Genomic DNA, 22588 nt, shown 5'->3' on the forward strand with positions numbered 1-22588 from the left:
TACTTTTGTGAAGAAAATTCTAAACCAAATAAAGATCAATAAAGAAGATGTGGTAGTTTGTCTCCAAAGATGGTGGACTTTCCACAGCCACTTCCCCAGGACAAGGTGAATGATGCTCCACCTTTTGAATCTGAGCTGTCAGGGAACTGATTTGATCAATAGAACATGGTAACAGTGACACTCTGCCAGATCTAGGCTAGATTGAAGAAGACTGCTTCCAAGTCTTGGAGCCCTGAGCTCCCAGGTAAGAAATCGAGGCTACTCTCCTGGAAGGAGAGGCCATGAGGAGGAGCACTGATGTGCTTGATTCATGGGTGAGGAAGCCATCTTGGACGTCTAGCCTAGTTGAGCCTGAACTGCAGCTCCATCTGCTCTCGGACTGCAACCCATGCAAGGTTCCAAGAAGATAATAATGAATTCTTGTTTGAAGCCGTTAAGTTTATTTTAACAAATGTATACACCAAAGATAACTGAGACAGCAGTCTTGACTACAAGGGAATAACAACCATTTTAGGAAACTGGAAAACTAAATTAATTATGAGTTAAATTCATAAATTTTATTATATTAAAAATGGATTTTGTTTTCTATTAGAGCTCTAAGATTATGAGTTATTTGAAGGAATAAACAGATGAGAATAATCAATAGTTTTAGAAACCATGGTAAAACCAATTTAGGGAAGATTCATGACACTACATTATATGTTGTATTCTTATTTATTTTTTCTCATCAAAAAAGAGCATTCAAACCATAAAGAAAGCAAATATGATAGTTTATGGATTAATGCCTAATAGGTAAAGAACTTATATATATATATATATTGGCAGGAAAATTGTTAAGATGCTAGGGAAAGACCAAAGGACAATATATAGACAATTTGCGAAGCAGGAAATGTAAAACTAGCTACTAAATATAGGGAAAGTCCCAATTTACTAATAATAAGAGATGTGAATTAAAACAATAAAAAATTTTCCTGCTAATAAAATTGGCAATATTTTTTTAAATTTAATTTTATTATGTTATGTTAGTCACCATGCAGTACATCATTAGTTTTTGATGTAGCGTTCCATGATTCATTGTTTGCATATAACGCCCAGTGGCATTATTTTTAAAAATAATAATATTTAATGGGTGAAGATGTGATGAAATGGGTACTTTCATCTGTTGCCAGGAAGACTGTAAATTGTTTTAATCTTTCTGGAAAGGAATTTGGCAATATGTATCAAGATACTATTTGATCTAATGGAGCACTGGGTGTTACACGCAAACAATGAATCATGGAACACTACATCAAAAACTAATGATGTAATGTATGGTGATTAACATAACAATAAAATAAAATTTAAAGAAAAAATACTATTTGATCTAATAATTTTCCTCCTAAGAAACTTCCTCAGAGAAAAATAACTCAACTAGGGATAAAATTTATATCCAAGGATACTCATCACAGAATTGTTTGTAATGGCAAAACTTGGAAAGTACCTAATGTTTTAGTACTAGGAGTAGTACTATTAAATATGTTACATTCACATGATGAGTTATTTATAACCTTTAAATGTCCATAGATGGTTCTTAGTGTCCTGATAAATCTTGATTTAAGGTTAAGAAAAACATTAATATACAAAATTTATGCATATAAAATATATTATATTAATGTAATATGTAAATATTATATATGTATAAACTATGCAAAAATATAGAGGAAAAACCAAAGAAACTGTCAAAATGCTAGTAACGTTGGCCATTGGATGGTGAGATTCTAGGTGAGTTCTTCATCTTTACACATTTTAGAATTTTCCAATGCAACAAGCATGATGACTTATAATCAGGAAAACCCCAAGGAAACAAATATATTATTTAAAAATGAAATTCAGGCCCATTTCCTTACATATATGAAATCTGGCTGCATCTCTAAACAAAGACAAGACACATAATTAAAAACCCATAAAATTTCAAAGGACTAATTTCTCCACAGGCATAAAGATAAAGAATGTGAGGTGCATTCTCAGGGTGCATAAATCTTTGGCCATTGTGCTGTATATTCATGCTTTTAATTTTTTTAGCATTATTTCTCATATTTCTCATGTTGCTTGTTTCTACAATAACAGCACAGCATGCCAGGGCAGTTATTTGGCTTATTTAGAGTTTTGTTCATTCACTTCCAAGTTCCTTGCCAAAGTAATTGATGTTGAGGCATGTTTTTTAGCACTACTCCTAGTGCCCCCATTCATTGAATGCTTACCTTGTTACATTGTTATAGGATAAAAAAATTAAATTATAATGACAGCAAATGGTTAAATAACAGTAGAATAGTGACTGAACTCTGACATAGAAGTTACTGTGCACATAAACAAGTGTATGATTCATAAAATACTGACAAAAGAGAATATTTTTTTCTTACCAGAGACTTTACCATGTGGACTTAGCATAAACACAGTACACCATTCTCAGGCTACAGCCTTTGCAATTATGCAATTCCTGAAGAAATCCTAAAATATTTGGACTCATATTTCAAATGTTTTGCATGAATTGAAACTATTAATTTTTATATTATCATTTCTTATATTTGTTTAATTGATACTTGCATAAAGTGGGATAGCATTATAGGAATTCTAAAGTGAGTGCAAGTTATCATCCCATAGCTCTATACATGAGTAAATAAATACAGAGTATTAGGAAGCTATGAAATCATTTTTAAGGAGAGAAATGGAAGAGAATTGCAAGCTACTTCCTCAGAACTCCACCTCTTAAGCTGAATACTTATTATGGCTCACCCCAATTTCAACAAAAAATACCTTCTCTTAAAAGCTTCCCCATCCTTCTCCTAAAGAACCAAAATAGAGGAAAACATTAGATGATTTGTCCAAGGCTGGCTGTTTAAAGTGTACATAAGCTTTTAGGATAAAGGACAAGTGAGCTGAGTTTAATGATGGAGAGTTGACTGAGCACACTCAGGATGAGTAAGGAAAAGAGTTAGGTCAGGCAGAGAGTAGCAAACTCAGGAAGTTGAAGGGTCAAAGGAATGAGAATGTTGAGAAAAAAAACCAAGCATAGCAGTAGTGAAGGGGTGAGAGAGCTGGAAGATTTGGAGGTAATGAGCAAAAGGGATGTACTGGAATTTATTGGAATTTCAGATGTAGAACAATTCTGGGGAATGATAGAGCCCAGGATGTGGACATGGACTGAATTTTGATAATGGAATCAAAGCCATTGACTTGAGAGGGTGAAAAAATGGTAAGCCAGAGCGTTGGCTAGATTCTAAATATGGCTGTTGGAAATCAACCTCTACAGGACAGCGGAAAAGAAAGGTAATGCCATGGACTGAGTCAAATGACCAAGCTCTCAGTGGGAGCATTTTGGAGGTTAATAGCTCCTCCCAGTCATGCATCTGCCATTTGGGTACGTCTGGTTGGTCATTATCAATGTGAAGTACCATTTTGTTTTCCTAAATAGAGCTGCCTATTGAATTATCTTTCCAGACATATGAGTAGCTTGAACCCCCAAAATGGTCCATATCTTAGTTCACTCAGAGACAGAAAGCTGAGGAAGTTTCTTTTTTTTCCTTTTTTTAAAAAATTTTATTTTATTATGTTAGTCGCCATACATTACATCATTAGTTTTTGATGTAGTGTTCCATAATTCATTGTGTGCATATAACACCCAGTGCTCCATGCAATACGTGCCCTCCTTAATACCCATCACCGGGCTAACCCATCCCCCCACCATGTATCCCCCTCCCCTCTAAAACCCTCAGTTTGTTTCTCAGGGTCCATAGTCTCTCATAGTTTGTCTCCCCCTCCAATTTCCCCCCTTCATTTTTCCCTTCCTACTATCTTTTTTTTTTTTTAACATATAATGTATTATTTGTTTCAGAGGTACAGGTCTGTGATTCATCAGTCTTACACAATTCACAGCGCTCACCATAGCACATACCCTCCCCAGTGTCCAACACCCAGCCACCCCATCCCTCCCACCCGCCTCCCCTCCAGCAATCCTCAGTTCATTTCCTGAGATTAAGAGTCTCTTATGGTTTGTCTCCCTCTCTGGTTTCATCTCGTTTCATTTTTTCAAGCTGAGGAAGTTTCTAATAGAGAATTATGTTTTAAAGTTGGTATGCGGAGCACCTGGGTGGCTCAGTGGATTAAGTGTCTGCCTTTAGCTCAGGTCATGATTCCAGGGTTCTGGGATCAAGACCCATGTCAGGATCGGAGCTGAGCAAGAGATCTGCTTCTCCCTCTCCCTCTGCCCCTCCTCTGACTCTCTGTCTCTGTCAAATAAATAAATAAAATCTTTTAAAAAAATAAAACTGGAATGCATTCCAAACTAACTTGGAGGACTCCCTGCCATGTAATATTGTAGGTATGAAAAGAGGCTGCATCTGTTTAACATTATTCTCTACAACAGCAGAATTGACCTGTCCTACCATTGGGGCTCAATGCACTGGTACAGATACAGAATTGTTAAAATACTGATATTTCTGTGCTGATTGGAAATTTGCTGTCACCTTGCGTTCCCCAGAACCCTGCCCCCTGAGTAGCCCCATCCCCTTCCCTAGACTCCCAGGACGCAGGACTGCATTATGACTTTCCCAGATCCTGAGGGCTTTTGCCATCGTGGGCTCCTTCTTCCATTAAAAAATAAAACAATATATATTGTACAACTGCAATGGTATAAAGACAAATACAATCCAAGTTGGATCATATTCACTTTTGGTGGCAGGGGTGGATTTAAAAGCTTATTAAAGAAATATATTTCTTAGGCTGTTTGTCTTCTTGCCTATTTATGACTATGTTATTATATTTTATGTCCATGTTATATGACCATGTTATTGTTAACCCTCTTGAAATTATTACCAATGTACCAATGGGTGTTATTACACAAAATGAATGGGTGTTATTACACAAAACGAAAACATACTCATTTTTTGGGGGGAAGTACTTTTGGACTCTTGTACCCTATTTTAAGCAAAAATTTCTGTATAATAGCTACCATCAGTTGGTGCCCTAAGAATGTTTATGAATATTAAATGGCCAGCAACATTTCCTGCTTAGCTATGAGTCTCTACCATTTAATAGAGTTAGTTTTTCAAAATGGCATCTGCATTTTTTATTATGGTAAGATATATGTAATATAAAATTTACTATTCAACCCTGTTTGGTGTAGAATTAATGGCACTAATACCTTCACTTTGTTACTAGATTCATCTTGAAAATTCTGATTTTAAAAGAAATGAAACATTTTTGTGAGCGCTCAAAAGTACTGTGGGCTCTAGGCACTAGGCCTCCTGTGCCTCATGGTTGAGTGGGCCCAGCCTGGACCTTCTGGAAATTTAATACTTGCCTAACCAGGGGCCTCTAGGACTTGCCCAGTCTGAGTGACTGTACTGATTGATAAATACTTTGAGTATCATCCCAGACCAAAATGCATCTTGGCTAGGAGTCAGAGGTGGACAGCAATCTTTAAGAGCCCTTTATTGTTCAGTTAGGCTCATTCACATGCAAGAAAACCCCCAAAGGGATTGGGGAATTGCCTTTAGTTTTCTGCTTCCTGGGAAGAGATGTCCACCAGTGCTCTTAAAAAGAAGAGAAGGAAAAGAATGACTTGCTGAAAACATCCAAAACCTAAGACAGTGAGTGAATCTAGAACAGGCTGGGGGCTCTGAAGGAAACATCACTTCTCTGAACTAAATTAGCTTTGGTTTTCTCTTCTTTTTAGAATCTTCTCTTTGTATCTTTGTTCCATTCTGTGCCCCCATGATCTTCTATAATTTCATTCCGGTATACATTCCTTTTCTTTTTCTGGTTCTCTTTTAAAAATATAGTAGCATGCAAAGTTGTGTCATCTAAATTGGCCACACGGAATAATCATGTATAAGCTTTTAGTCCAGAATGAAGTGTACTTTTTAAACTAGGTAATGTCCCAGGTTTTATGATGTGTTTTCATGACTTTTATTTTACTATTTTCCCTGAATCTTAATATATCTTTTTAGTTTTCTCTTTTTTGTCCTGTTAATGTTCTAACTCAGTATCTGCTGACAAAAGAGTGATGGCCATTTGCTGAATATCCTTGTTTATCTCATTACATTGACTATTGGCTAAAATGAGAACGAGTTTTGTTATTCTACAAATGAGGTAAGGGTGGGAGGTGAATTTGGAGAAGAAGGACGGGGTCATGTGGTTCTACCTAATATTTTTTGATTGATGTCAGGATGTTCCAAAATACTGCTGTTAGCTAACCACAGGAACAGCCCTCTATCACTTGGGTTAGAAGGAAATGGTGGCCTTCCTCAATCTAAAATAATGCCTGAAAGATCTTGTGGTGTGTTATACATGTGTGCTGACCTTATACATATACACAGAGATTTGATATTGTACCTTATGGGCCAAACAGTTCCAGTTCTGAGTCTTACAGCTGCCAGCATTAAGGGATCACACTTCCTAGGCCCCAATTTCAATTTTAGGACCTGCTGGCATTTCTTCATATAGCTCCACAGGGCTTTACAGCTTTCCCAGGTTGGGATACCAGAGGATTTACCTTATTTGGGGGACTGTATAGTTGCTAATAGGTGAGAGGAAAGAAGGAAGGAAGGATCTCTCTTTCTCTCTCTCTGTCAGTATATATATATGCAGTATATATATACACAGTTGACCCTTGAATAATGTGGGCGTTAGGGGCACTGACCCCCCCCCCACAGTAAAAAATCCACATATAATTTTTGACTCACCAAAAACTTAGCTACTAATAGCCTACAGTTGACCAGAAGCCTTAATGATGACATAAGCAGTTAACACACATTTTGTATGTGTATTTTATACTATATTATTACAATAAACTAAGCTAGAGAAAAAAATGTTATTAAAAATCATAGGAGGGAGGGCGGAGCAAGATGGCGGAGGAGTAGGAGACCTGGGTTTCGTCTGGTCTCAGGAATTCAGCTGAATAGGGATCAAACCATTCTGAACCCCCACGAACTCAACGGGAGACCGAAGAAGAGAGTAGCAACGACTCTCTGAACAGAGAAGCGACCACTTACTGGAAGGTAGGACATGCGGAGAAGTGAATCCGAGGCGATATTCGGGAGGATAGACGGCGGGGGAGGGGGCCTCCATCGGCCGCTTCTGGCAAGTGCTAGAGCCGCGGAGCACAAAATCGGAACTTTTAGAAGCCGGCTCCACTGAGGGACGTCGCTCCAGTGGCTAAGCGGGGGGTGGAACCCTCGCGGGACAGTGTGGTGTCAGGACCCTCGGGGTCACAGAAAGACCGGGGGTGCCTGAGTGCGGCAGAGCTCCCAGGGATCGGAGCGGGGAAGCCGGCTGCAGAGACGGAGCCGAGGCGTGGGCTCTCAGCTCGGGGTGGCCATAAACTGTGATCCGCGGCCCAGGCGGGCCACTGCTCCTCCAGCAGGGACCCAACAAGCGGCAGATCCGGGGAGACTCCCCTTCCTCCCCCGGGGGGAGCAGCGCGGGAGCGCACTGCAGGGATCTGCTGGGTTTGGAGACTCCACAGGGGAGTTGGGTGCCAGAGATAGAAACGCTCAGTCACAGGCCGGGTGAGCACGGAGTGCGGCCAGAGACTGGGGAGACGGCAGTGACTGCTTTTCTCTGGGGGCGCACTGAGGAGCGGGGCCCCGAGTTCTCAGCTCCTCCGAGTGGAGATTGGGAGGCCACCATTTTCACCCTGGTCCTCCAAAGCTGTACCAGAGCTTGCAGGGAACAAAAGCTCCTGAGAGCAAACCGAAGCAGCTTGCTTAGCCCAGACCGACAAGGGCAGGGCAATTCCGCCTCCGGCAAAAACATTTGGGAACCACGGCAACAGACCCCTCCCCCAGAAGATGAGCACGAACCGCCAGCAAGCCAAGACCAAGTTTACTGATCAAGGAGAACGGGAGAACTCCAGCGCTAGGGGAATACTGCACATAGAATTCATGGCTTTTTTTTTTACCATGATTCATTAGTTTTTCAAAGTTAATTTTTTAACTTTTTTTTATTTTTTATTTTTCCCTTTTTCAACCAACATCTTATCAATCCCTTTTTTAAAAAAAACATTTTTTATTTTTCATCTTAGAGTCATATTTTATCCCTTCATAGTAGTTACCCTTATTTTTGGCATATAAGTTGTTCTCTCTTTAAAATTTTGAGATACAGTTTCTTCTTACAGATCAAAATATACCCTAAATCACTAGTGTATGGCTTTGTTCTAGTCTCCTGCCTGATCACATTCTCTCCCCCTTTTTTTTTTTAAATTTTCTTCTTTCTTTTTTCAAACAACTTCTTATCATATCAATTCCTTTTATAAAATCTTTTATAATTTTCATCTTTATAGTCATCCTTCATCCCTTCATTGTATCAACCCTTATTTTGTACATATATAAGTCTTTCTTCCTTTTAGGAGGCACTTTTTTCTAACAGACCAAAATACGCCCAAAATCTAGTGTGTGGCACTGGATCTTTGCAATAGGCTGATCATATTTGATCATATTCGGGTTTTTTTTTTTTGTATTGTTCTGTTTTTGTTTTTATCTTTTTCTTTTTGTTTTTTTTTCTTTCTTTCCTTTTCTTTTCCCCTGGTTTCAGGTCTTTTCTGATTTGTATAGAGTATATTTGCTGGGGACATTGTTAACCTGTTAGCATTTTGTTCTCTCATTCATCTATTCTCCCCTGGACAAAATGACAAGATGAAAAAAATCACCTCAGCAAAAAGAACAGGAGATAGTACCGTCAGCCAGGGACCTACTCAATACGGACATTAGTACGATGTCGGACCTAGAGTTCAGAATCATGACTTTAAAGATACTAGCTGGGCTTCAAAAAAGCATGGGAGTTATTAGAGAAACCCTTTCTGGAGAAATAAAAGAACTAAAATCTAACCAAGTCGAAATCAAAAAGGCTATTAATGAGGTGCAATCAAAAATGGGGGCACTAACTGCTAGGATAAATGAGGCAGAAGAGAGAATCAGCGATATAGAAGACCACATGATGGAAAATAAAGAGGCTGAGAAAAAGAGAGATAAACAACTACAGGATCATGAGGGCAGAATTCGAGAGATAAGCGATACGATAAGATGAAACAACATTAGAATAATTGGGATCCCAGAAGAAGAAAAAAAGAGAGAGGGGTAGAAGGTAAATTGGAGCAAATAATAGCAGAGAACTTCCCTAATGTGGGGAAGGAAACAGGCATCAAAATCCAGGAGACACAGAGAACCCCTCTCAAAATCAATAAAAATAGGTCAACACCCCGACATCTAATAGTAAAACGTACGAGTCTCAGAGACAAAGAGAAAATCCTGAAAGCAGCTCGGGAGAAGAGATATGTAACCTACAATGGTAGAAACATTAGATTGGCGACAGACCTATCCACAGAGACCTGGCAGGCCAGAAAGGACTGGCATGATATCTTCAGAGCACTAAACGAGAAAAATATGCAGCCAAGAATATTATATCCAGCTAGGCTGTCATTGAAAATTGAAGGAGAGATAAAAAGCTTCCAGGACAAACAAAAACTAAAGGAATTTGCAAACATGAAACCAGCCCTCCAAGCAATATTGAAAGGGGTCCTTTAAACAAAGAGCCTAAAAGCAGCACAGATCAGAAAGGAACAGAGACAATATACAGTCACAGTCACCTTACAGGCAATACAATGGCACTAAATTCATACCTTTCAATAGTTACCCTGAATGTAAATGGGCTAAATGCCCCAATCAAAAGACACAGGCTATCAGATTGGATTAAAAAACAAGACCCATCGATATGCTGTCTGCAAGAGACTCATTTTAGACCCAAAGACACCCCCAGATTGAAAGTGAGGGGGTGGAAAACCATTTACCATGCTAATGGACACCAAAAGAAAGCTGGGGTGGCAATCCTTATATCAGACAAATTAGATTTTAAAACAAAGACTGTAATAAGAGATGAGGAAGGACACTATATCCTACTTAAAGGGTCTATCCAACAAGAAGATCTAACAATTGTAAATATCTATGCCCCGAACATGGGAGCAGCCAATTATATAAGGCAATTAATAACAAAAGCAAAGAAACACATTGACAACAATACAATAATAGTGGGGACTTTAACACCCCCCCGACTGAAATGGACAGATCATCTAAGCAAAAGATCAACAAGGAAATAAAGACTTTAAATGACACACTGGACCAAATGGGCTTCACAGACATATTCAGAACATTCCATCCCAAAGCAACGGAATACACATTCTTCTCTAGTGCCCTTGGAACATTCTCCAGAATTGATCACATCCTAGGTCACAAATCAGGTCTCAACCGGTACCAAAAGATTGGGATTATTCCCTGCATATTTTCAGACCACAATGCTTTGAAACTAGAACTCAATCACAAGAGAAAGTCGGAAAGAACTCAAATACATGGAGGCTAAAGAGCATCCTACTAAAGAATGAATGGGTCAACCAGGAAATTAAAGAAGAATTAAAAAATTCATGGAAACCAATGAAAATGAAAACACAACTGTTCAAAATCTTTGGGATACAGCAAAGGCAGTCCTGAGAGGAAAGTATATAGCAATACAAGCCTTTCTCAAGAAACAAGAAAGGTCTCAAATATACAACCTAACCCTACACCTAAAGGAGCTGGAGAAAGAACAGCAAATAAAGCCTAAACCCAGCAGGAGAAGAGAAATAATAAAGATCAGAGCAGAAATCAATGAACTAGAAACCAAAAGAACAGTAGAACAGATCAACAAAACTAGGAGCTGGTTCTTTGAAAGAATTAACAAGATTGATAAACCCCTGGCCAGGATTATCCAAAAGAAAAGAGAAATGACCCAAATCAACAAACTCTACCATGAATGAAAGAGGAGAGATCACAACCAACACCAAAGAAATACAAACAATTATAAGAACATATTATGAGCAACTCTATGCCAGCAAATTAGATAACCTGGAAGAAATGGGTGCATTCCTAGAGATGTATCAACTACCAAAATTGAACCAGGAAGAAATAGAAAACCTGAACAGACCTATAACCACTAAGGTTATAGGTTATAACCCTACCATTATAAGTATAAAATAGTGGCAGGTGTCCTCACATAATATAGACTGAGGAATAAAAAAAAATGATATTTTTTCTATGATTAAAATGATAGGACCAATCAAAATTTGTGCATAAAAAATAAAAAATGTGTCAATAGCTAAGGTTTAATACTGTATTGCTTATTTTTTGATGCTGGCCATTACTAAAGTTTGTGTGATATTGTTTAAGGTCAGCTTATTTTGTGAAGTGATTGTTCATATAGATCTCCATATTTTTCTTTGTGATGACCAGACTCAGTAATGATACAGATATTTATATTTATATCCCTGGCCTAAACTTCCTTGCACTTCCCATTGACAATTTTCCTTTAGTTGAATACCTCTACTGGTTACAAATGTTTTTCCTTTGTAAAATTTTATCAAATAAAAAGGTATAATAAATGTTTCTTAGATACATAACAAAAATATATCCAACTAGTAATATGTTTGTTGTAGCTACATTTGCCATTTACTCTTAGGTCTATGATGTAATCACTGGGAGAAGAAAATATCCAATAGAAATGAAATCATTTTTAAAGAAGTGAGGAAGTGAATGTCTGAGATACCTCTCCTCCATGATCCCTAGGGTTGGTAAAGTAGATTTGGCTGTATGGAAATTGTCCTTTTTCTCCCACATCACTCTGCATGTGTGTGTATAGAAGACAACCTTAATAGGGGATGACAGGTCTTCAGTCAAGTGCGTATAACAGCTAAAGAATTTTATACATTATGTATACTGAAAATAATGAAATGAAATCTCACAGTAATCTACCTGTATATTTATTTACTTTTACTCCATCCAATGTGACATTCATATAAATAAGCTTGCTGCCTCAAATACCTTTTTAAGACTAAATGAAGTACCCCAAATGAGCATACTTACAGGTATGCTAGGGAAGAATGGTCTTTGCTGTATGAATGCCAGGTGGCTAATAATTATCTGTAACGGTGGACACAAGGTTAGTTCACAATGACTGATTTGGCCAGGAAACATAACACATTGTGCATTTTTATGGATGATCTGGATGAAGGAATTGAGACTATGCTTTCAAATTATCGTACAATATTAAATTAGGCAGAGTTACTGATGTTTCAGAAAGCAGGCTGAAAACTGAAAATGACCTTGAAAAATAAAACCATAAAAAATAAAAGATCCCAGAGAAATAAGATGAAATCAAATAAGACTAAGTGTAACCAAAACTGGGTGAGGACTGAATACAGTTGACTAAGAAACAGTCATGTCATTTTATTCCGAAGAAAGTTCAGGAGACAACGGTGCTCAGAGTGAGAATATAGCATTCAGGGGGCCATGGGGATGGGGGTGGGGAGGGGATGGGAATTTAAGAACAGAATACCTGACTCTTTTTTTAAATTTTTTATTGTTATGTTAATCACCATACATTACATCATTAGTCTTTAATATAGTGTTCCATGATTCATTGTTTGTGCATAACACCCAGTGCTCCACGCAGAACGTGCCCTCTTTAATACCCATCACCAGGCTAACCCATCCCCCCACCCCCCTCCCCTCTAGAAGCCTCAGTTTGTTTTTCAGAGTCCATCGTCTCTCGTGGTTCGTCTCCCCCTCCGCAGAATACCTGACTCTTAAGATACGCTGATACATTGTATTGATATAGGTGGTAAAACTATAGGCTGTTTGTTCTTCATCATGTCAGAAGGTCAAGTAGGGGCCTGCTAAGAGGACACTTCTGTAACATCCTGACCATGTCTGTCCATGATTTGTTTAAAAGAAGAGGGAAGAGAAGAGAAGAAAAGGAGGAAAGCTTTCTTAACCTTAAGGCAGATTTTCCCCATATTCTCTTGCTGCATCTTTAGTGCTTCCTGTTTCTATAGAGCCTGTTTGCCCTCAGCATATCTTTCTCTGACATGCTTTTCCCATCTTTTATCAGGATGTTTCATTCGACTTCCTCTAGTTCCCTGAAACAGCACTGTTGTTTGGTTTGTGTTTTGTCAGGTTTTTCCCTCTATGAAGTTTCTTTGGAAGTGGGCACTTGTTGGCTACCACTGCATTCCTCCACCTCCCTCGACCTTCAGAATCTATGACATTGCCCACTTCATGCCTCTCCTTCTCTGCCCTTCATGGCTTCCTTATGGACCCAGCCGTGAGCATCCACAGGACTTGGGATCCAGAACTCTGTGCTTCTCATTTTATGCAATCTCAGAGAATTCATTCACTCCCATGGTTCCTCAACCATCACCTTTTGGGGGTAATGTGTTTTATATAATTTCACACTTACAGGAAAGTTGCAAGAATGGCACAAGGAGCTCCCATATAGTCTTTACCCAGAGTCACCAATTGCTTACCATTTGAGAGTAGGCTGGGGACATTGAGCTCCTTTGCCTATAAATAGTTCAGTGTGTATTTCCTAAGAACAAGGACACATAGCTATGGTAATATTTTCAACCTAAGGAATAATTGATGCAGTATAATTATGTAATTCACAGTTTGTATTCAGGTATCATCCATGGTTCCAATACTGTTCCTCAGAGCTCTTTTTCCCCTGCCAATGACTACTACTGTGCATAGGGCACTGACCTCTGTCCAGGCCATCTATCCCACAGCACCCCCTTTCAAAGATTTTGTACTGATGTCATCTCACATTTAAAACGTCTAAAATGTGACTCATCATTTCTCTCCTATAACAAATTCTCCCCCATCTCCATGTCTTTCTTATTCCATTTAGTGGTTTTAGAACTCTCCCAGCCATCCAGATTTGAAGCTATGGATCATCTTTGCTTCTTTATCTTCAGTTCGCTTGCTAGGTCCTCTAAGTTCTTCCTGTGAAATGTCTCTTCCAGTCTGGCTCCGTGTAAGCCATTGTGCACTGATACTCACCCATTCCACACCTCAGACAAAAATTTTCTGTGATCCTCGTCTACCTGAAGGGCTCAGAAAAAGCTCATAGTGATTATCCTATCTTAAATAAACGTTGTCAGCACTCAGGGTCTGTGTAGCACCAGAACAGTGAACCAGCCAACAACGATGTGTGGTGATTCACATAACTGCTTCTATGGACGATTTCTAAATATTTCTTCCCACTCCCACTAAATAAGTGTTGGACAGACATGTAAATATTATGTTAGGGTGTGGGAATACAACAACTGTCTGCAACTCACATATGCAGAGGAAAAGTATCTGATAACTGGCCTTCTTCTTGAGCCCACCACCAGTAGGAAAACACTAACCCTTCAGTCCATTTACAGCTTAGTCTGATTCCATAATTTAAATAGTTCCTATAGGAGGTGTTCAGTCTCCTTTAAAAAACTCTCATTTTCTCAGAGATCTTCCATTCATTTTTGGCAGAAAAGAACTAACAGTAGAACTGAGCCTGTTATCTATTAAAAAGCCTTGGCTAGCATCTAGAAACTTGACTTGTGGGATTAGAATTCCCTAATGAGAGAGGCTCATTGCACCTAAACCGTTTGTGCAAACAATATGGTTCATGTTGAACTTGTGGGAGTCTGGAATTCTGGTACTGCAAGGCAACGAGCGCCTCTGTGACCAGCCCCCAAGAAAAAGCTTGGCCAATTGAGGCTCTAATGAGCTTCCCCAGTAAACAGCATTTCACAATTCTTTGCTGGGGAAATTAAGTGCATCCTGTGTGACTCCACTGGGAGAGGACTCTTGGAAGTTTGCACCTGGCCTCCTCTGGACTTCAGCCCTGCACTTTCCCCTTGGCTGATTTTGCTTTGTATCCATTTGTTGCAGTAAATCATAGCCACAAATACAACTATATGTTGAATCCTGTGAGTCTTTGTAGCAAAATCATTGAATCTAGCGGTAATCTTTTTTTTTTTTAAATAAGAAAGGCTTTATTTTTAAGACAAAACAAATAGCACAAACACACATCCAAATGCACGTGAATAAGTTCACTGGGTTTTATAAAAGAGAAAGCGGTACTCGGGTGTCAGTTATAACTAGAAACATCAAGATGCCCCCTGATTCTGGTGGCATGGATACAACATGTGCTTGTCTAAGAAGTCGTTCTGGGGTGGCATCATTGTGGAAATGCATGACAAGAGTGAGGTGATACAAGGCAGAAATGCATGTGGGTGAAAGCTTTAAGACCCTTTTCACCACCCTAATGTGCTTTTGTTTTGCTCTGGGGAACTGAAGCAATCAGGAGGTCACCTTACAGAGAACTTAAATGTCAAAGAACACTTTCAAGTACCTAAAAGAGATTCAAGATTGTTACTAAAGTTGTACAGGTAGGTCAGTAGGAGAAAATAGTTTATGTTCTCAAAACCCAGGTTTCACACAATATGAAAAGAAGAGACTGATTTTAGTAAAGGCTGGTCTTTTTCATGATGTGCAGGAACTCCTGCTCATTGACTTCTCCATCTCCATCTCGATCAGCCTCATCGATCATTTCCTGTAGCTCCTCATCATTGAGGTTCTCACCCAACTCCTTGGCCACACGCTTTAGATTTTTGAATGATATCTTCCCAGTTTCATCATCATCGAAGAGCTTGAAAGCTTTCAGAATTTCTTCTTTGGTATCTTTCTCAGACATTTTCTGAGTCATCACAGTCAAAAAGTCACTAAAGTTCATTTTTCCTGTCCCTTCCTTATCGATTTCGCTTATCATTTTCTTGATCTCTTCTTTCTTGGGTTCAAAGCCCAGTGCCCTCATTGCCACCTTAAGTTCCTTAACATCTGTGGTCCCAGTTCCATCAGCATCAAAGAGATCAAAATCTTCCCGGATTTCCTGTTTCTGCTCTTCAGTAAGCTCTGGCTTAGGACTCATCCTTTTTCTCTGGGCAGATGATGCCATGCTTGCCTTCTTAAAGTTAGAGGCCATTGCCGATGGACTCCGCTGCCCGTTGTTACGGCAACCGACATACATCGAATCTAGCGGTAATCTTGAGAAACCCCAACACAGCCTACTTTTCTCCATGTGGCAGATTGTTATTTTTCCCAAATGGGTGCAGCATGTGTGGTCATCCCACATACTCTTGCAATGTGATTTTGACACTCTTCCCATTGAGAGGCAGAGTCCTTATTGCCTCCACTAGAGCTGGGTGACCTGTGACTGCAGTAGAAGTGATGCTATGTGACTTCAGAGGCCAGGTGATAAAAAGCAGTGTAGTTTCTTCCTGGGTCTCTCTGTGCCGTTGTCATTCTCAGAACCCAGTCACCATGATGTGAGAAAGCCCAAGCAGGCCCATGGAGAGGACCTGGGTGGTTGTTCCAGCCAATAGCCCAGCTGAGGTCCCAGCAGACAGCCAATACCAACCACCAACTGGAGTGAGGAATGTTTCTAACCCCGGCCTTCAAGTCACTCCCGGCTTTCAAGTCTTCTCTGCTGAAGCCTCAGACAGTGTGGAACAGAGGGATGCTGTCTTTGTTATACCTCTTCCAAATTCCTGACCCAGAGAGTCTAGAAATAGGGATTATTTTATACCACTCTCTGTGGGTTGACCTGTTACACAGCAATAGTAACTATGACTCTAAGACGGCATCCAAGTATATGGAGAGAGAGAAGTGACTTACCATCCTGATGCCAGAGGGCTAGAGTAGGATTTTTGTGTGTGCTATCGTCTGCCTCTTCTGGTCTCTGAGGTAATGTCCCTAGTTCACCCAGCTGCTCTTTTCCTTGCTGGCATTGGTGGCTATGGTCTGTGGATGTTGAACTGTCAGTCTTTTTCTATTTCCCTCTCTTTCTGTCTGGGCTAGGTTGGAGCCCAGATGGCTTGTCTGGGATAACTCATCCTCATTTCCACTCCCATAGGTATTGTAGACCCAACAGAAGATTCCTATGCCTCCCATCAGCCTCAGCTCCAATGTTTGGCTTTGCAGCTTCTGTTAGTAACCCCCTTGCAGACTTGCCACAGGATGGCAGAGGTGACTCAGAGTCTTCCTCTGCCTGAGCATGCTGCTCCACCAGCCTGGGTATTGTTGTACTCCAGACAAATGAAAGGGCAGCCTGAGATGCTCAGTTTTGAGTTTTCATGAGGGACAGGGGCCTCCTTATGCCTTTCTGCCATTACTCCCTTTTATCTGATACATTTCTCTCTGTCCAGGTCAGAGGGATTCTGCCTATTTAAAGTCTTGGAAAGGGAAAATTGGGAAATACATTGGCTCTTTCTGCCGTCCTTCTTTTCCCTTTTCCCTTATTTTCTCATTCCTGTAATTCCCCAAACAGACTCTTCCCTGTCTTCCTACTATCCATTCCAACTTTTGGTTAAGACTTAATACAAAAGATATTTTCCCTACATATTGGGAGAACTCTATGATCTGAGGTCTTCCAGGTTTGGACATTGATATTCTAAAGTCCTCAAGACTGTGAGTTGGATTGCAAGGCTATTATCTTGCTAAAAAATCCTATTTTGCATGTTAGAAGCTGATATTATTTTGCTTTTTGGTTGCCATTTTTTTTCTGAAACAAACTGTGATCTCACCTTGGGCAAATGGATGGTTACACACAGAAAGGGCAAAACTATTTATCATTTGGAGATGATTACCCCCTGTATACTTGGTTTGAGTGGCACACCAAATTACTTGCTTGTTCAGGGCTCCTACCATCTCAGTTTGGCTTTGGGTCTGAGCTGCAGTCAATATTAAGGTCCTTCAGGGGCGCCTGGGTGGCTCAGTTGGTTAAGCGGCTGCCTTCGGCTCAGGTCATGATCCTGGAGTCCCGGGATCGAGTCCCGCATCGGGCTCCCTGCTCAGCGGGGAGTCTGCTTCTCCCTCTGACCCTCCCCACTCTTGTGCTCTCTCTCTCTCTCTCTCTCTCACTTTCTTTCTCTCAAATAAATGAATAAAAACTTTAAAAAATATTAAGGTCTTTCAAGGCGAATCTTGGTGCAACTGCTTTATTCTGTCTTGTGCCTTTTGTATTAAACTTTGAAAAACATGAAAAACATAGCCTGCTTCCTTAAAATAACTACGCCTTCTAGGTTCCTAATAGTTTGTTATTGTCCTGTTTTGTTTGTTCATCTATTCCATATTTGTGTCCTAATTCCTGATTATATGTTTAGTCACAAATTTATTGTTTGCCTTTACCCCTACTTTATATATTTGTCTTACTTCCTAGTTTTTACCCATTTCTTTTTGCTCTGATTCTCAGTAACTCAGTGTTCCAACATTGCAGATTATTCAGGTACACATTAGTTAGGATGCTTTTAGTAGGTTGTACAAACCCCAGCTCAAGTCAAGCCAGACAATAAAAGCAATTTATTGGTTCACATTTTTTTGAAAAGTCAGGTTTCAGGAAAGGAGTGATACAGCAATGTCATTATGCTTCTTACTGACTCTCAAATCTGCCTTTTATGGTGTTAATTTCATGCTAAACTGATTGGAGGGGGGCTACCAATGGAAATCTGTGCTAGATGCTACCTCATTTATGTCCAACAATGGAAAAAATGTTTCTTTCCTCCAAATCACTGAACAGAAGTCTTAGGCTTTACTTTGTTTGGGCAAACTCAAAACACATGTCCGACATTGGATCAATCACTATCATTGAAAAAGAAGTGAGGGATTATTGTGATTGTCATAGGTTAGATTCTGCCCCTACAGTTTGGAGTGGGATCAGTCTACCCAAATTGCATGGCTGTCACACAATGCAAAATGGGAGAAGTAGATTCAGGGTGAGTTGGAGTCACCTCTTAAATTTTGTGTGAGCTGATTATGCTCATGTCTTCCCCAACTCAGTGTTCACTGACCTCACTTTGGTAGCTCGAAGTCAGCCATAGCAGGAGTATTTACACCACAGAAATTGGCAAATATCACAAGTAAGTTGTGTGGGATTTTTTGGTGGGGAGCTGGCTTACCAATGCACCTCTGATAATGGGAGGGACTTAATTTTATGTGTGTTAATAGGAAACAGTCTCTTAACTAGTTTTCCTAACTTCAAGATTGCTTACCCCTACTACCCACTTTTAAAAAATGACAGCTTTACTAAGATAACTCACATGCCATAAAATTCACCCTTTTAAAGTGTACAGTTCAGTGATTTTTGTATATCCATAGAGTCAAATAGTCATCAGCATGATCAGTTAGACAACATTTTCATCACCCCTAAAAAGAAACCCCATATGTATTAATCAAGTTTCTCTACAGAGAGAAACCACATATATATATGCAGAGAGAAAGAGACTTATTGTAAGGAATTGGCTAATGCAATATGGAGGCTGAGAAGTCCCACAGTCTGCTGTCTGCAAGCTGCAAACCCCAGAGAGCTGGTAGTGTAATTCAGTCCCAGTCTAAAGGCCTGAGAACCACGAGTACCAACAGCAGGATAAGATTAATGTCCGAGCTCAGGCAATCAGGCAGGAAGGTACTGAATTCTTACTTCCTCTGCCTTTTTCTTCCATTTCTTTTATTCCCTCAGCAGATTGGAAGGTGCCCACCTACCTCCATCGGGAAGAGCAAACTGCTTTACTGAGTCCACAGATTCAAATGCTAATTTCATCTAGAAACACCCTTACAGGCACAACTCAGAAATAATGTTTAGCCAAATGTTTGGATGCCCCGTGATCTAGTCAAGTTGACACATAAAATTGGGCACCGCACCCATTAACAGTCTCTTCTCATTCTCCCCCTCCCCCTAGTCCCTTGCAAAGTTACTTTCTGTCTCTGTGGACTTGCCTATTTTGGACATTCTGTAGAAGGAATCATACAATGTGTAGTCTTTTGGTTTAGTTTTTTTCACTTAGCCTGTTTTCATGGTTCATCTATGCTACAGCATCTGTCAGTATTTTATTGCTTGTATTGCCAAATAATATTTCACTGTGTGGATAGACCACATTTTGTTTATCCACATCAGTTGATGACATGTGAGTTCTTATTCTAATTCTAATTATAGTTCTGGAATCTGGTCCTTTCTACCTTCAGTCTTTAGTACCTTCTTGCTGCCAGAATCCTTTCTTAAAAAACATCACATTTAATCTTGTCACTCACCTGATCAAAATAAATCATCCTTCCCGCCTAGGAGATGCTAGAGGAACACATCAACCCTGCATTTGACGCTTCCTTCAATTTGACGGAAGCTTGCCTAGGAATGAGCAGATCCTGCCTCCCTGTGAGCGGGCAGGTTTGGCCAGTAATTCTCAAATCTCACTGAAAGGGTCTCTACTGAACCAAAACCCAACATACAAGCCCCAAAGAAATTAGACCCTGACTATGAAAAACAAAAGCCCAAACTATAGAAAGTAACATGGATATAATGTAGTTTTAGGATTTTGTCATTTGTATTTCTTTTCATCTCTTAATTATTGAGAATTTCATGGGGGTACTGGAGGGATAATAGATCTTACAATTAGATAGTTAGTTTGAAGTCCTGGCTAAGTTGCTTAATATTGACATTCTTTAAATCCTCTTTTTCTGAGATTTTAAGCAAATTGTCTTTTCTTATATGTAAAGTGGGAGTAATAATTCCTATGTCAGAGTTCTGCTATGGATTAAAAGATACAAACACCCAACTACCGTGCCCAACCCATAATAGACACTCAGTAAATCCGTTGACCCTATTATTATTGTTATGGTTGAATATGTAGTTAAATTTTTCAATTATTTTCAATAAGGCCAGTCTAAGATTAGAACTATTGTGGTGTTCTTTCATTGTTTTATAGTTCTGGTGATTTAATTTCAATATTGTGTTAGTGCTTTAAAATTAGTACCAATTTTAAGCAGAAATTAGATAATCAGTTCAAGGGCTTTATGTTCCTTGTCTGCCATTACCCTTGATGTAATCTGAGAGAATCAATATTTCCTTTGGGAAGTGGTCAATGAGAGTGTCTTGTTTTATCACAACAGAATCTTCTCTGAAGTGCTTTAAGGATAAGTACTTTAAACATGATGCTGGGTTATCCTGAGGTCAGTTTCTCGGAGGAAAAAAATCTTTGAGTTTGGCATTTACGACTTGATAGCAACTATGAAAGATACAACCTAAGATATAATTCTTTGGAATGATTATAATTTATATTAACTTTAAAAAGGTGTTGAATGATAGTTAAATTATAATTGTTTTGGTCTTATGTAGGTGATCATAAAATTTAAGTTGTTTTTTGGGCCGTGTATTTATGGTTTACAAAAGTTTTACATGTGTAACAATTTATCTTTTTAGTTTTATAAATAAAACAACCACGAACTAGAGGCTTTTTTCAGAATTAAATTATTTATAAATACTGTAGCCATTTTTTTTCATTGAGGCATTTGTAATTTGAGATATTAGGTTAATTGTGTGTAAATTAAACTTGGATCGTAATAAGACTAACATATTGAAGATCAACTTCTAGAAATCACTTGTTTTTACATATTTTGGTCATTCAATATTATTTCTCTTTCTCCCCCCACCCAATAGGATTATCCTTGTCAAGATGATTATTCAGTAGTCCACAGAAAATGCCGTTCTCAGTTCACTGATCTTGATGGTTCCAAAAGATTTGGCATCAACCCTTGGCATGACGAGAGTGGGATTTATGCTAATTCATGTGTAAAACAAAAACTCTACCCATTAACTGGTGGTCCTATTATCCCCTTTTAAAAGTAATCTATGGAATCAGATTCTCTAACTAATGAAAGAATAATGGAAATAACAGTTGATTTTTCTATCCCAATAAATGCAATGGAAATGTTACTATAGTAGGTTCCTTCAAAAACAAAATTTTATATATTCTAGGCCAGCATATATATATGCTTTTCATTAGCTGCTCTGGTATTTTCCAAAGTTTAGTATGTATACCACCGAGAGTGTACAACACAATTCTTGATGGTACTTGGTGGAATTTTCTTTTATTTATAGACTATGTATTTATTTCAAATTTTATTAGAAAAAAATGCATAAAGCTAGCATAAAGCTTATGATTGCTCAGAATATGGCTAATTAAAAAAATAAGCTACCTTAAATTCCATTTTTAAGTGAATAAAAATATAGGTGGCACTCAGATTTGACATGAAACTCATATGACTGAAGTTTGGGCAACACTGGCCCTATGGTAGTGGGGAATGTGACTATTTATAGACTTGGATTTATCTGTAGTAGCTGACTGCAGTGTGGATTGTTTATTCAGCATAGCGTTTTTCCTTACTTAAGATAATACTTTTTGAGTCCATGGATAGGAGAAATGTAGACAGAATCTTAGTGAAACATTACGGTTTTATGGGAAAATCCAGTCATCTAATGTTAGATTTAGAAGAGATCTTGGCAATTGTTCTGACTCACCATCCACTTTAAGGATGAGCATATAGAAACCCGCAGAGGTTTAAGTAGGTTTTCCTCTTACATAAATAGCAGGCTCTAGATGATCTTTGAAGTGCATTTGACCTTTTCTTTCTTCTTTTTTTAAGATTTATTTATTTACTTGAGGGGGGATACGAGCAGAGGGAGAGAAAATTCCAAGCAGATTCTGTGTTCATGCAGGGCTCGATTCCATGGCCCCAAGATCACAACCTCAGTCAAAACCAAGAGTCAGACGGTCAACTGACTGCGCCACCTAGGCACCCCAGACCTTTCATTTCTTTTGAGGATATGGGTTTAATTATTTGGTCAGCCTAGGCTTAAATTTACTATCATTATTTTTCTT

At 39.0% G+C, this 22588-nt stretch overlaps 1 protein-coding gene and 1 pseudogene across 1 annotated transcript in view; one reads left to right on the plus strand and one right to left on the minus strand.

Annotated features, from left to right (window-relative positions):
• The window catches only part of CFAP95 (cilia and flagella associated protein 95), an 82631-nt gene extending 61079 nt beyond the window's left edge, over positions 1 to 21552 (plus strand). Inside the window, exon 6 of the mRNA XM_028117379.2 lies at positions 21367 to 21552. Within this exon, the coding sequence (XP_027973180.2) occupies positions 21367 to 21549 (183 nt within the window). The 3' untranslated portion in view covers positions 21550 to 21552. The remainder of the gene's footprint in view (positions 1 to 21366) is intronic.
• Positions 15346 to 15909, minus strand: LOC114219792 (centrin-2 pseudogene; annotated as a pseudogene).
• Positions 21553 to 22588: the final 1036 nt, after the last annotated feature.

Source organism: Eumetopias jubatus, unplaced genomic scaffold, assembly GCF_037043125.1.
Source record: "Eumetopias jubatus isolate StellerSeaLion01/CBP00866 unplaced genomic scaffold, mEumJub1_p1.0 scaffold_15, whole genome shotgun sequence".
Taxonomy (NCBI): Eukaryota; Metazoa; Chordata; class Mammalia; order Carnivora; family Otariidae; genus Eumetopias; species Eumetopias jubatus.